We start from the raw sequence: 13452 nt of genomic DNA, 5'->3' as shown, positions 1-13452 counted from the left end.
CTGACTTTATATTTCGCAATTCTCAATTTATAACTCCCAATTGTGACTTTATATCTCTCAATTCTGACTTTATATCTCGCAATTCTCAATTTATAACTCCCAATTGTGACTTTATATCACGCAATTCTGACTTTATAACTCGCAATTCTGACTGTATAACTCCCAAATGCGACTTTATATCTCGCAATTCTGAGAAAAAAGTCCGAATTGCGAGATAAAGTCACGATTACCAAATCCTTCAGTGTTTGCGCACACTTCTGATTCTGGATGATTGAGTTATCTGTTACTCAAGTCAACAGTTTTGAGCGCTCTCATTTCTACATACGTTGTTGATTCTTCCAAAAAAAAAAAAAAACTAAAAGAAACAGATGTACAAAACTCAAACCTTTTTTTTATTAAAGTCTATCGCATGTATTATTTATATATATATATATAAAAGATCTACAGTGACGGAACTGGCACGTGATCAGACAACAGTTAGTCATTAAATCTTTCATTCATTCATTCATTCTCAATGAAAATACAAAGCACAGAGATTTACACAACAAACACCGACAGATTCACCATTTCCACGAGCCGAGAGTGTGCGGGGATTCATGGGAAGATCAGGGGCGTTTGGAAGAACAAATAAATAGCCTACATTATTACCACATTTGACTTTTCTGCATCCTCTCCATAAATGTGTAACATGCTCTTCACATCAGACTCATTTACCAACAGTTACATGGATCCTCCACAGCTGATCACAGTTCAGGTGTGCTAAATTCACTGCAAAAATGATTTTCCTCCTCAAAATTTGTGTCTTGTTTTTCTAGTACAAATTTCGAAACATTCTTGAATCAAGACGATTTACTTGAGAAGCAAAATGACATATTATATTAAAGGATTAGTTCACTTCAGAAGGAAAATCTCCACGTCATCAAGATGTTCATGTGTTTCTTTCTTCAGTGGGAAAGAAATGAAGGTTTTTGAGGAACACACTCCAGGATGTTTCTCCATATAGTGTCTTCAATGGGGTCCAACGGGTCGAAGGTCAGATGTGAGTTTCAGCGACGCTTCAAAGTCTCGACACGATCATTAGTGGTTATAAAGTATATAAACGTGTATTTTGTTGTAAATGTCGCTGGTTTGTCTAGATCAGACTCTTATTCCTCGGCTGGATCGTGTCGAGACTTTGAAGCGTCGCTGAAACTCACATCTGACCTTCGACCCGTTGGACCCCATTGAAGACACTATATGGAGAAACATCCTGGAGTGTGTTCCTCAAAAACCTTCATTTCTTTCCCACTGAAGAAAGAAACACATGAACATCTTGATGACGTGGAGAATAAACTAATCCTTTAAGTCTTGTTTCCCGAAAAATGTGTCAAAATAAACGGAGTTTATACAACAAATATATATGTGTGTATATTATATATATATATATATATATATATATATATAATGTATTTTAAAAATTAAAATATGGTGCAAAACTTCATTTATTTCAGTAATTCAACTTAAAAGGTGAAACTAATATATTATATAGACTCATTAGATGCAAAGTGAGATATTTCAAGCCTTTATAATTGTGATAATTGTGATGATTATGGCTTACGGATTCAAAATTAGAATATTGTGAAAAGGTTTTCATAAGCTATAATCCATAATCATCAACATTATCACAAATAAAGGCTTGAAATATCTCACTTTGCATGTAATGAGTCTATATAATATATTAGTTTCACCTTTTAAGATGAATTACTGAAATAAATGAACTAACCGTCTATGTATATATATATATATATAGTTTTCCCTTTGAATTAAGTGTGTTATTCTGACCCCACTGGCAGATATTTGTTCTCGTTTTAACCATAAACTTGATTTATTAAAAACAAAACCTAAAAACATTTCCTTCTCCAGTAAATTTCTTTTAATTTCAGAATGTTTGGATATTCGTGGTGGAAAGACACACACACATTTGTCTGCAGTGTTTGGGGATGCGGTTCGCAGAGGAGAAGTGAACACCGGCTGTAGTGTGAGGTAAATATGACTCGGAAACAGACACATCGAACATGAAAACACTCGTCCTGATGACACGTGAAGCACTTTAGCACCAGAGTAGAGAATTAGAGTGTGTGTGTGTGTGTTCAGTCGCTGTCGCTGGTGTCGCTGCTCGGGTCGCCCTGGACCTTGTTGCGGTGTTGCATGGCCCGGTGATACGCCACCTGAACCGACTTCCTAATGTTCGACTTCCTGCCTTCCAGCATCTTCTCTTTGTCCAGATCCTGATTGACGCCCAGAGGAACCAGTTTGGAGCGCGGCAGCCATTGCCTAAACACACACACACACACACACACACTTAGTGACTTGCATCACACTGTCTTTTGTCATATACAGCATTTTAAGGTCCGTTTCCTCTGGCCTATTTCTGTGTGTTCCCGAGCGGATGTTCAGAGAAGGTCGACACACACACACACACACACACACACACACACACACACTTGCATCATTATCCAGCCTCTTTAATGAGTTTGTACCTATTATTAAACCCAGCCTACATCAACCACGATGATGTAAGAAAACGAGTGTGTGTCCGTTAGGAACAGTGGCCAATCATTACACACATCGTTACAGTAATTAGGAGGAGATTCGGGATTTTGTAAATATTTAGAAATAAACGGTAATGAAAGCCAAAATATGAATGCGTGAGTGTGTATTGAGTGAGTAATCCACGATTTCGTTTATGAGGGTCAAAGTGACAATTTCCACCATAGATCTGGAGTCAAATTAGAGAAAGATGGCAGCATCATTGTTGGGTCTATTAGTGAAATATGTTGACTTTATTAATATTTGTTGCATTATAAGCCATCAGTGACTGTTCAAAGATAGGAAAAAGCTCTTTTATTCTTGCCTGTAACTCCAGTATTAAAGATAATTTAATAATAAATTGATGAACTCACCACAGCTTTGAAAATATTACTCAAACCTCATACCTTCTGTTTTATATAAATAAATAAACATTATATATATATATATATATATTTTTTTTTTACTTAAATTTATTTTATCCAGTTTTAATGAAAAATGTAGATGCTGTTTAAACTTATGTGACAATTCTTGATAAATGAAATCTCAGCTGAACATCGTCATTTTGAGCCTCATAAATAAAAGAGTGTGTTACTCAGTCAATACACATCTGTGACATTAAATATCTATTTCATCACGATTTATGTCAGGTTTTCTTCAGAAAAAATATTCATGAAATATATATTTTTTAAATGAGTTTGATTCGAGCCTAATAATGGCAAAATGTGCTTATTTGTCAAATATAAGAAAATGAATTAATATTAATTGTGCGGAAAATGTAAGAATAAACAGAAACACTTTACAATAAAGCCCCAATGCATTAATAAACACTTACAATAAGCAACAAATATATTTGTTAATGTTGTTTAATAATAATAAAAACAGCTGTTTGTGAATTCATGTGAGCTCATGAAACAAAATCCACTTTTGATTTTAATAATGTATTAGTAAATGTTAAAAAAATGGTTAGTTCATTAACTGTAAAGTGTAACCAAACAAACATGTGACCCTGTACGTGACGTCAAAGACAGCAGAAAACACGTTCACGACCCACGCGTCTAACCGTGGGAAATAACCCGCGCAGGTTTCTACACAACTCTATGCGGAGGAAGATTCCTCCTCACATGACCACACGAGGGCCAATCACAGCTTCCACAGGGCACTTCAATAAAACAGTGTAAAATACAGTTACCTTACTCCCGGGACTGAAGTAAACAACGACAACATAACGCTAGCAGATATGTGCAATGCATTTTAGAAAAGTGTGGGGTCGGTACGAATCTTTAATGACTGCTCACATTAAAAACAGTAATATTGTGAAATATTGTTAAAGATTAAATCATCAGTTCTCTATGTGAATATACAGTCATTACTCCAGTCTTCAGTGTCACATGACCCTTCAGAAATCACTCTAATATGAGGATCTGATGATCAAGACACATTTATGATTATTATCAGTGTCGAACAGTTTTATTGTCATGGAAACTGTGATATATTTTTGTGATAATTAGAAAGCATTAATTTTAAATAGAATCGTCACTTTTGATCATTTTAATGCAATTCAATACGATTAATAGACAAATGAACAACATCTAAAGAAGAAACGAAATCTTTAGTCCAGCAGTGTAACTGTGACACACACACACACACACCTGTCCTATCACAGCACAGAGAGCATGAGGAAGAAGAGGAGCGTGACTAACCAGGTCCTCTTGTTGTCGAAGAAGAGCACGAGGAAGAGGTGTTCACGGGCCTCCTGGGTCATCTGCTCCCCCAGCTTCAGCACCTCCACCGGCGGGACGGGGATCGGGACGCCGCGGTGGAACACACCCTCGCGGGGCATCTTCGGGTCGATGATCTGGGGGAAGACACACACCAGAGGAGGATGAGGATGAGGAGTGCATCGCCCTCTGCTGGACACACACCGCCACTGAGGAGTTCAGTCCACAGCTGGGAACATGTGACCCTGATCACAGAACCACGGCTGTGTTTGTGGCAATGGACAACAATAGGTCAAAATCATCACCAAAAACCATGTTCCATCTCCTACCGTAAATATATCCAACATTTATTTCTGTGAGTGAATGCGGCACAATTTGCCAACATAAAAGGACAGAAAATAAGTTATTAACTAACGTAAACATACAGTAACAAAACGTATTGCTCATGGTCAGTTCATGTTAATATATTAGTTCATGTTAACTAATGAACCTTGTGTTGATGATGTTTCTTTCCATCCCATGTGTTCAAGACAACAAAATCATCACTTCCTGAGAAACTGAGGAAACATTTCAGTAATAAAAATGCAAGTTATTGTTTTTCCCTCATCATAAACGAATGTGTGTCGAGCAGGCGGAATAACACATTAGCGGACCGGAGGGAATAATATGGAGTTGTTTACAGAAAACATTCATTCAAGCACTTTCAAGGACCTGTATCCTTATATTCACCCACTTATTTTTTCAGATTGACACACTCTAGGATTTCAAGGACTCATGGGAACACTTTTATTAATATATTAGTCGACTGATCACTTAACCCTCAGGTGCTCTTCGGCCATTTCTGACCGAAATATTTTCTGTTTTGAATTTTTAAAAATCACAGCTTCATCGGAATGTTACGAAACTTGGTGACTTTTATGGCATTATGTATGTGAACACACAAAAAAATTGAGGTCATGATCTGAGCATGCTAAGTGGTCTTAAAAAAATAGTCACACTTGTGGTCTTTGGTTAAAAATGACCCCATAGTAAATAAATGGGAAATTGACAAAAACACAAAAACTTAGAGAATTTTTGTGTGTACAATCTACAAATCAGCCACGATGCAGAAAAAAAGTGCTCAGTGACACTCTAAAACATCTAGAGTGCAAAACAGACATACCCACCCACACACACACACACACTTTTATACACAAAAACACCAATAAATTGTGATTAAAGAAATCTGTTTTGAATATTTTAAAATCACAGCTTCTTCAGAAAATTACGAAACTTGGTGACGTTTATGGCATTGGGTATGTGAACACACAAAAAAAATGAGGTCATGATTCGAGCAATTTAAGTGGTTGTAAAAAAATGAGTCACACTTTTGCTCTTCTGTCAAAAATGACCCCCATAGGAAATGAATGGGAAATTCACCCAAAAAAAATTCTAAGAATTTTTCTATGTACAATCTACAAATCGGCCACAATTCTAAAAAAAAGTTCACCGCAGGAAAGGGGTGACACTCTACAACATCTAGAGTGCAAAACAGACACACCCACCAACACACACACACATACAAACACTTTTATACACATATACACCAATAAATTTTGATTACAAAAAGTATGTTTTAAATTTTTAAAAATCACAGCTTCATCGCAATGTTACGAAACTTGGTGACTTTTATGGCATTGGGTATGTGAACACACAAAAAATTGAGGTCATGATCTGAGCATGCTAAGTGGTCTTAAAAAAAAAATAGTCACACTTGTGGTCTTTGGTCAAAAATGACCCCATAGGAAATTGTGAAAAAATGAAGAAAAAAAAAAAATGTGTGAATTTTTTTTGTCAATTTTTTTTATAAGAAATATTTTTTTTTTAGATTGTTTTAACTATATATTCAAATCCACCAACAACAAAAAAAATGTGTTGATAAACATCTGGGGAATTCACATGCCTCTCCATAGAGAGCTGTACATGCCATCTAGTGGTTACACCATGATTCTACGCTTTTTCTCTATACTGTAACCAGATGGGGCTAATTTTCTTCAAAAAAATTTTTTTTAATTAAAAAATATTTTTTTATATTAAAATAAAATACTGCATTAATATTTAAAAAAAAAATATATATATATCAAATAAATATTGATAAATTAAATTAAATTGTCTCAAAATGCTAAATTAAAAAGAATAAATATTATAGAACAAAAATAAATTGCACTGGTTTTACTGGGATGGAGAAAAGTTTCATTTTTAGGTGTCCGGTCACTTTTGACCGGGAAGATAACAAGTGTTGACTAGAAAATCTTTAGTCGAGCCCTACATACAGCGCAAATGAAACACGTAGAGAAAGCTGAGTGTGTGAGAGTGTGTGTGAGGTGAGACACTCACCAGAGCGGGGTATGATGGGTATCCTCTGCACTTGGCCCACACCAGAACCAGAGCGTCCAGCGAGCTGTAGTCATCGGAGCTCATCCAGCATCCCGAGCGGCCCCTGCTGCGAACCACTGAAACACACACAACACACACACGCTCAACACAGCCCGAGGGATACACACTGCTGTACAGTACAGTCAAATACGTCAATAAAGAGAAATTAAAGGGATACTCCACTTTTTTTGGAAATAGGCTCATTTTACCACTCCCCCAGAGTTAAACAGTCGAGTTTTACCGTTTTCGAATCCATTCAGACGATTTTCTGATATTTAGAAGAATATCAGTAATCAGACAGTTTCTGGTCTCATTGACTTCCATAGTATATTTTTGAAACTGTCTGATTACTGATATTCTTCTAAATATCAGAAAATCGTCTGAATGGATTTGAAAACGTTAAAACTCGACTGTTTCCAAAAAAAGTGGAGTATCCCTTTAAAGATCAGGAGTCGTTCACATTCACTCACTCACGTCTGATGTGTGTGTGTGTGTGTGTTCTGCACTCACAGTGAGACACTCCTCGGGATCCGCCCATGGAGTAGGAGTCGTTCTCGGTGCCGGACGTCTCCTCGCTGCTGTCGTCCGGGAACGTGGAGCGCGAGAACGAGGCCTTCCCCCGACCCTGTTTAGAGGGAGTGGTGCTGCCACCAGAAACACATTATTATTATTATTGAATCATTTAAAACTGTGTGTGTGTGTGTGTGTGTGTGTGTGTACCTGGTCCTGTCTGAGGCGGCGCTGCTGCTGCTGCTGCTGGTGGACTCGGAGTCGGAGCTGGAGCGCGGGAGACTCCTCTCGTTCCTGTACACCAGGAAGCTCTCCGTCTTGGGCTGGCCGCTTCCACCGAAGCCATTACTGTGCAGACCTGAGGAGGACAGGACACACCGTTACACTGACGTGTGTTTGACACCACACACAGTCAGATAGTGTCGAGGAATCTTCACACTGAGCTTCTGTAGAACAGGTTTAATTCAGTTCTTTCTCTTGATTTTAGTGGTGTAAAGCCTAATTATTATTCGGTGATGCGTATGATTGACAGGGTTCAAAACTGTGTTAGTATGAACGTCACATTCAGGAACTGCCTTGTGGGAAAGAGCCGTGTGAAGAACATTTCTCGGAAAAACAAAACCAGTGAACAGTGATTTTTCAGAGTCCTTGTGTCTTCCGTGGTGGTGGGGATTTCCCAGCATTCAAAGCTCTAAACAGAAAACATCTGACTCACAGAGAAGTGTGGGAGTTTTCAGTCATGATAGAAAGGGTTAAAACCACAGGAGTCTCTCAGTAGCCAATCAAACGATGAACGTGACTAAATGAACGTCAGCTAACGTGGACATTTGGGATCCAAACACTGCTGTATGGGGCTTTTGTTGGAGAAAAACACAATATTAGCTTCTAAATCTGTGTCACATTGGGAAGAGCGCAGTTTCACGAGGAGCATTTGGAGATTTGTGGAGATCAGACTCAATGAACAACATCTCGACACTAGATTATAAAGGCCGTCTTATATAGACGCCTGTCTCAAACACAAGCCGGTGCAGTCCAACGATGTGGGAAAATAAAAGCTAGTTTTATATATTTTTGTTTGTTTTTTTGCGCACAGAAAGTGTTCTCGTCGCTTGATAAACTTAAGATCGAGCCACTGTAGTCACTCGCTGGTCCGAATACCATTTTTTCGGTAGTAATGAACATCGAATATTCGAATCTCGATATGGTGCAATATAGATAGACAGGCGAGACGCGACACGTTCAGAATTAATACACTTTTAATAAGCTACAGAACAGCGCGAACGGGAAGCGCAAAACTTATGCTCCAAGAATGGACACTGCAAAACACACACACACACACACACACAGGTCTTTTAACTTAAGCAATATTTTTAATAAGGTATAGCCTTCTCACTGACAAAGTAGGATAGATTTAAACAAATAAAAACTAAATTTAAATGAATAAAATAAAATTTAAATTAAAAAAAAAACAAATTTAAATAAATAAAAACGAAATTTAAATAAATAAAACAAAAAAAATAAATTTAAATAAATAAAACCGATAATAATTAACCCTTGTGCTGCATTAGATTTTTAACACCGTTGAGTGCATTAAGGACCAAAAATGGCCACATATTAAACATTGCCTAAAATATGATATATTATTATTATTTTCCACTTTTACCAAGTTAAATCTTTTAACCAGCATCAGTCCTCATCATAACTACCAAAAATGTATTCAATTTCAGGATTTTAACCCTTTAATTACCAGTTTTGTTTGCGAAACCATCGATTTGTATAAGAGGAAAAAACACAAAAATTCAATTATTTTCAATAAACTAAATGCAAAGAGAAAACTTTAGATTTGGATTATCACAGTCCCACTTTGCAAAAAATCCCACTTAGCGCGTTAGAGACCAAAAATGGCCACCTATTAAACATTGCCTATTGCCTAAAATAAGGTGCATTTCCACCCATAGGGAATAAATATGTAGTGACGTCATCACTATATAATGCAAATATAATGCTTTTGCTTCAAAATGAAAGGATGTTTGTGCAAAAATCATGTTTCATGTATTACTGACAGCCTCAGATTTAAACAACGTTTTAATGGGTTTCAATGGGCCATTTTTGGTCTTTATGGTGCTGAGTGTTACTATTTGATCTACACAGTGTGTGTTATACATATTTTGCAAAATGGGATCCCATTTTTTACATGTATCCAAAAAGTCACAATTTTGCCAAATTTCATACCATTTGCATTAAAACAGCCAAAATGGTCAAAGAAATTAAACTGCAAAAGACCAAAAATGTCCCTAATGCAGCATAAGGGTTAAAAAAACGAATAACTTAACTATAGAAAAACCAAATTTAAATTAAGAAAAAAGAAATTGTGACGTCGCAGTAAAATCTCAAAGTCTTGCATTAGATAAATTTAGATTGATAATAACGGGTAAAAAGGATAATACATTTTGTTATTCTATTATTCTATTTTCCGCAATGTCAAAGCAACACAGCTTAACCCAAAATACAAAATACACTTGTCCATACAAACTAGTCAGAGTATACTCCCGTTACTGGAGCACTTTTAGTAGTCCAAGAAGAAGCAAATACATTTATTAAATAGCTAAAACGATAGTTATATGTTAAGTATTATATTTCACCAGATTTTATTCTGTAAAACATATTCAAGCGTGAATGAGAACAGTTTCGAGTGGGATGCCAGGTGTGCAAAAAAACAACAACAAAAAAACGATTATTCGAATGTCACATTTTCAAATCGAATACCAACCCACCGAACGAATATTCGAATACTCTAATCCAGCCCTACTATTTTAACGATGTCTTTAATAACTTTTGGCCCGGAAAGTTTCAGTAACTTAGAAGCCTATGGAGGAGTGATCCGGCTCTCAGATTTAATCACAAATATCTTCATTTGTGTCGCGAAGATGAACGACAGTCTTACGGGGTTGAGCGAGAGTCATTACTAGTTTTCATTTTGGGGTGAACTATCCCTTTAAGGACGATCAGCTGACCAGTATGGATCACGGATTAACTATCCCTACACTATCGCAGACTCGCACATCATGATATCGATATCGGTGCTGGAACGAAATATCGCCCCGCCCAACAACCAATCGGAATTGTGCTTTAACCCCTTCAGTGTAAACGTGGCCTAAGAAACCTGGTGTTGTCCGTTTTCTAAGGCGGATTTGCACGTATCCTAACAGAGAAAGCAAGCACAGAAAGCACAAGGCTCTAATTTAACTTGGACATTGTGATCTCGGTGTATAAAATGTTTAGTAGAGTCAGAGCCCGTCTAACAGAGAGCCTTGGCACTTCCTATTAGCCCCGTTGTGTATCATCCTGGCTGCAGTTCCATTAGAATTCCACTGGAGGTGATCATGAGCGAGAGCAGAATGAATGGGAGTCTATGGGGCTAAACGGCTAAATGCGTCTCTTTCACCTGCTTGTCGTTAAATCAACAAAGATTTTATTGTTGATTCCGCAAGTTCAATATAGATTATAGGCCAAAAGTCGAATGAACGAGTACTTATGTCCGTTTGATGTCTTACAGGTTAGGCCGTTGTTGGCCGGAAGCGATAGCATTCTGCTATTGTGTGACGTCATCACAGTTTTGAACAGATTTTTAGAACCAATAAGTGAACTTAAAAATGTAATTTTCAGCTGAGTGTATTGTCTTAGCCCTCCCTTTTGAATGCAACTTTCAAATTACTTGACAAAAAATTACATCCTGAGAAAAGTGGATTTCTGGGGGTGAAACCCCATTGACTCCCATTCATTCTGCACTCGACCGCGAGCGCCCCCGCATGGACAGAGACGCGTTACTGCAGCTGGTCCAGAACCCGGAAGTAACCAGCCAGTGCCAATCCTCTTCAATTAGACATTCTCTGGTAGAGTCTCATGTGTGATGTGCGTCACGTACCCAGGATGAGGTGGTCGTGCTCGCTGTCGGTCTCCGAGCTGGAGCTGGACTGGGGACTGTGGGGTCTCTTGCGGGACGGGTGCAGCGAGGGCAGCTGCGGGGGGCCGATGGCACCGGAGCTCAACCCCGGCCCGTGCAGGAGGTCGCGGTTCTTCGGGGGTCGGCCCGGGCGCTTGGGAGGGCCGGACGCTTTAGGGTTCTTCTTGGAGAAGAGGACAGATGTGCGCCGGCCGACCTCAGGGGCCAGAGCTGAAGACGACGTGCTCAGATCTACAGAGACAAGGAGAACGCATTTGTGCATATATAAAGAACAATCGCATCATTTAAAGGTCCTATAATGCCCTTTCGCAAGATCTAAAATACGTCTGATGAAGGAACAGGGTCTTGGCGAAACCATCGGCCATTTTCAAATTAAAAAAAAAAAAAAAAAAAAATGTATATACTTTTTAATCAGCCAGGCATTACGTCATCACTTTGGAAAGGTCACGCTGGACGTAGGAGGAAGCACCGCCCCATTATTAGGTTCCAGCGACAAATAATGTGTCTGTGTCCACTAGGGGTGTAACGATTCACTCGTTTTCTCGATGCATCGATTATAAATCCTGATGATGCATATGCATCGATCCTGATACATGTATTTTGAATCGTGAATCGTTTATTTACGCGAATAATCGATTTAAAAGGCTAAGAATCGAATTGATCACGATTTTATAGCGATTCAGTGGTTTAAAATATATAAACACAACCTTAAAGTGTTCCTGGTACAAGCTGCCTCACGCATTGGCCGTCATAAGACATCCGCATTTGATTGGTTTCAGGCGCTCACACACCCCTGATTTCTCACGCTGAAGCCCGGTCGGTCAAATGCCTGAAAGATGAGTTTATCTTTCTACCTGTTGAGCTACTCGTGTCGTGATCAGCTTGTATTACCGCAAATTAGTTTAATCTCCCGAAATCTAGAGCGAGCGTGCATACGAGACAGAGGTTGTGCTCCAAACCATTAATTTTTTTTTTATAAATGTGCCACTGTTCGTCCGACTATTACTGTACTTCATTTTATTTTTTATTCTAAATTGTTTTAATTATTTACTGTATTTTAATTTTCTTATTATGATTATTTTTTTTCTAAACCGTTTTAATTATTCTGATTTCTTTTGATTATTTTAATTTCTCCCATTTAAAGCACTTTGAATTGCCCCTGTGTATGAAAAGTGCTATATAAATGAATTTGCCTTGCCTTATAATAATATATTAATTAAAATTAAAAACAAACATGAACTAACATTAACAATGGACAAAATCCCCACTATCTGACCCCCGAAGGCCGCTGTGTAGGCTAATTCAAACCCAGACAAAGACCCATTGGGTGAAGCATTGAAATAATACTATAATGCATTTACAAAAATTAAGAATCGAATCGATTTAATCGAATCGCATCGAATTTGGATTTGAATCGGATCGAATTGAATCGTTCTGAATTTGCACAAATCGTTCTTGAATCGAATTGAAAACCTATGAATCGTGAATCGAATCGATTCGCTGTCTACCCGAAGATTCACAGCCCTAGTGTCCACTATACGCGACTGCGTCAAAATTAATCAAAACCCACAGCCAAACAAAACAGCGTGTGGGCGGAGTCTCACGGCACCAGAGAGTAATCCTGACGGCACGCGCAAGAAAATTGACAAGTACATACATAATCAAATTCACAAATATTACACCATTTAAACATCAAAAACACACAGGCTACTGAGTCACTAAGACAATCTTTGTCGAAGAATACACTCGTTTGTTCACAGTTTGAACGTTCTTGTTTCTCTGACCTTTCCCACCGATGTCGTGGCTGCTCTCTCCTTCATCGTGACGAGCTCCTCCTGAGGAGTGATGCGTGAGGACCGAGCCGCGCTCCAGAGACAGGCCGGACTCGTGCCCGCAGATGCCCTCGCGCTGGTGCGCCAGCTTGCGCTTCAGGACCGTCATCTCCTTCTTCAGCGCTTTGGCTCGCCGCAGCTGGCCGATGCTGTGCTTGCCCGACATCACCTCCTCGTAGCGGTCCTGCAGGATCTGCAGCTGCTCCTCCAGAGGCAGACGCCCACGGCCCTCCAGCAGGAAATCTGTGTGCGCACACCACCTTTACATGATATACACACGGCCTGGGTGTGTGTGTGGGTGTGTGTGAGAGAGTGAGTGAGTGAGAGAGAGAGTGTGTGTGTGTGTGTGTGTGAGTCAGTGAGTGAGTGTGTATGAGTGAGTGAGTGAGTCTGTGAGTGAGTGAGTGAGTGAGTGTGTATGTGTGTGTGAGTATGCGTGTGT

The 13452-nt window shown here is 38.7% G+C and overlaps 1 protein-coding gene across 1 annotated transcript in view; it reads right to left on the bottom strand.

The window, feature by feature from the left end:
- Positions 1 to 371: 371 nt before the first annotated feature.
- brpf1 (bromodomain and PHD finger containing, 1) overlaps positions 372 to 13452 on the bottom strand; it is a 36077-nt gene continuing 22996 nt past the window's right edge. Inside the window, exons 10-16 of the mRNA XM_039674820.2 lie at positions 12963 to 13253; positions 11140 to 11409; positions 7425 to 7572; positions 7215 to 7348; positions 6666 to 6781; positions 4272 to 4426; positions 372 to 2313 (exon numbers count right to left, since the gene is read on the bottom strand). Of these exons, the coding sequence (XP_039530754.2) occupies positions 2130 to 2313; positions 4272 to 4426; positions 6666 to 6781; positions 7215 to 7348; positions 7425 to 7572; positions 11140 to 11409; positions 12963 to 13253 (1298 nt within the window). The 3' untranslated portion in view covers positions 372 to 2129. The remainder of the gene's footprint in view (positions 2314 to 4271; positions 4427 to 6665; positions 6782 to 7214; positions 7349 to 7424; positions 7573 to 11139; positions 11410 to 12962; positions 13254 to 13452) is intronic.

The sequence above is a fragment of the Pimephales promelas genome, chromosome 14, assembly GCF_988280905.1.
Source record: "Pimephales promelas chromosome 14, fPimPro1.hap1.1, whole genome shotgun sequence".
Lineage (NCBI taxonomy): Eukaryota > Metazoa > Chordata > Actinopteri > Cypriniformes > Leuciscidae > Pimephales > Pimephales promelas.
The sequence above is the reverse complement of the archived record's forward strand: the minus strand, read 5'-3'. Positions and strand labels throughout refer to the sequence as shown.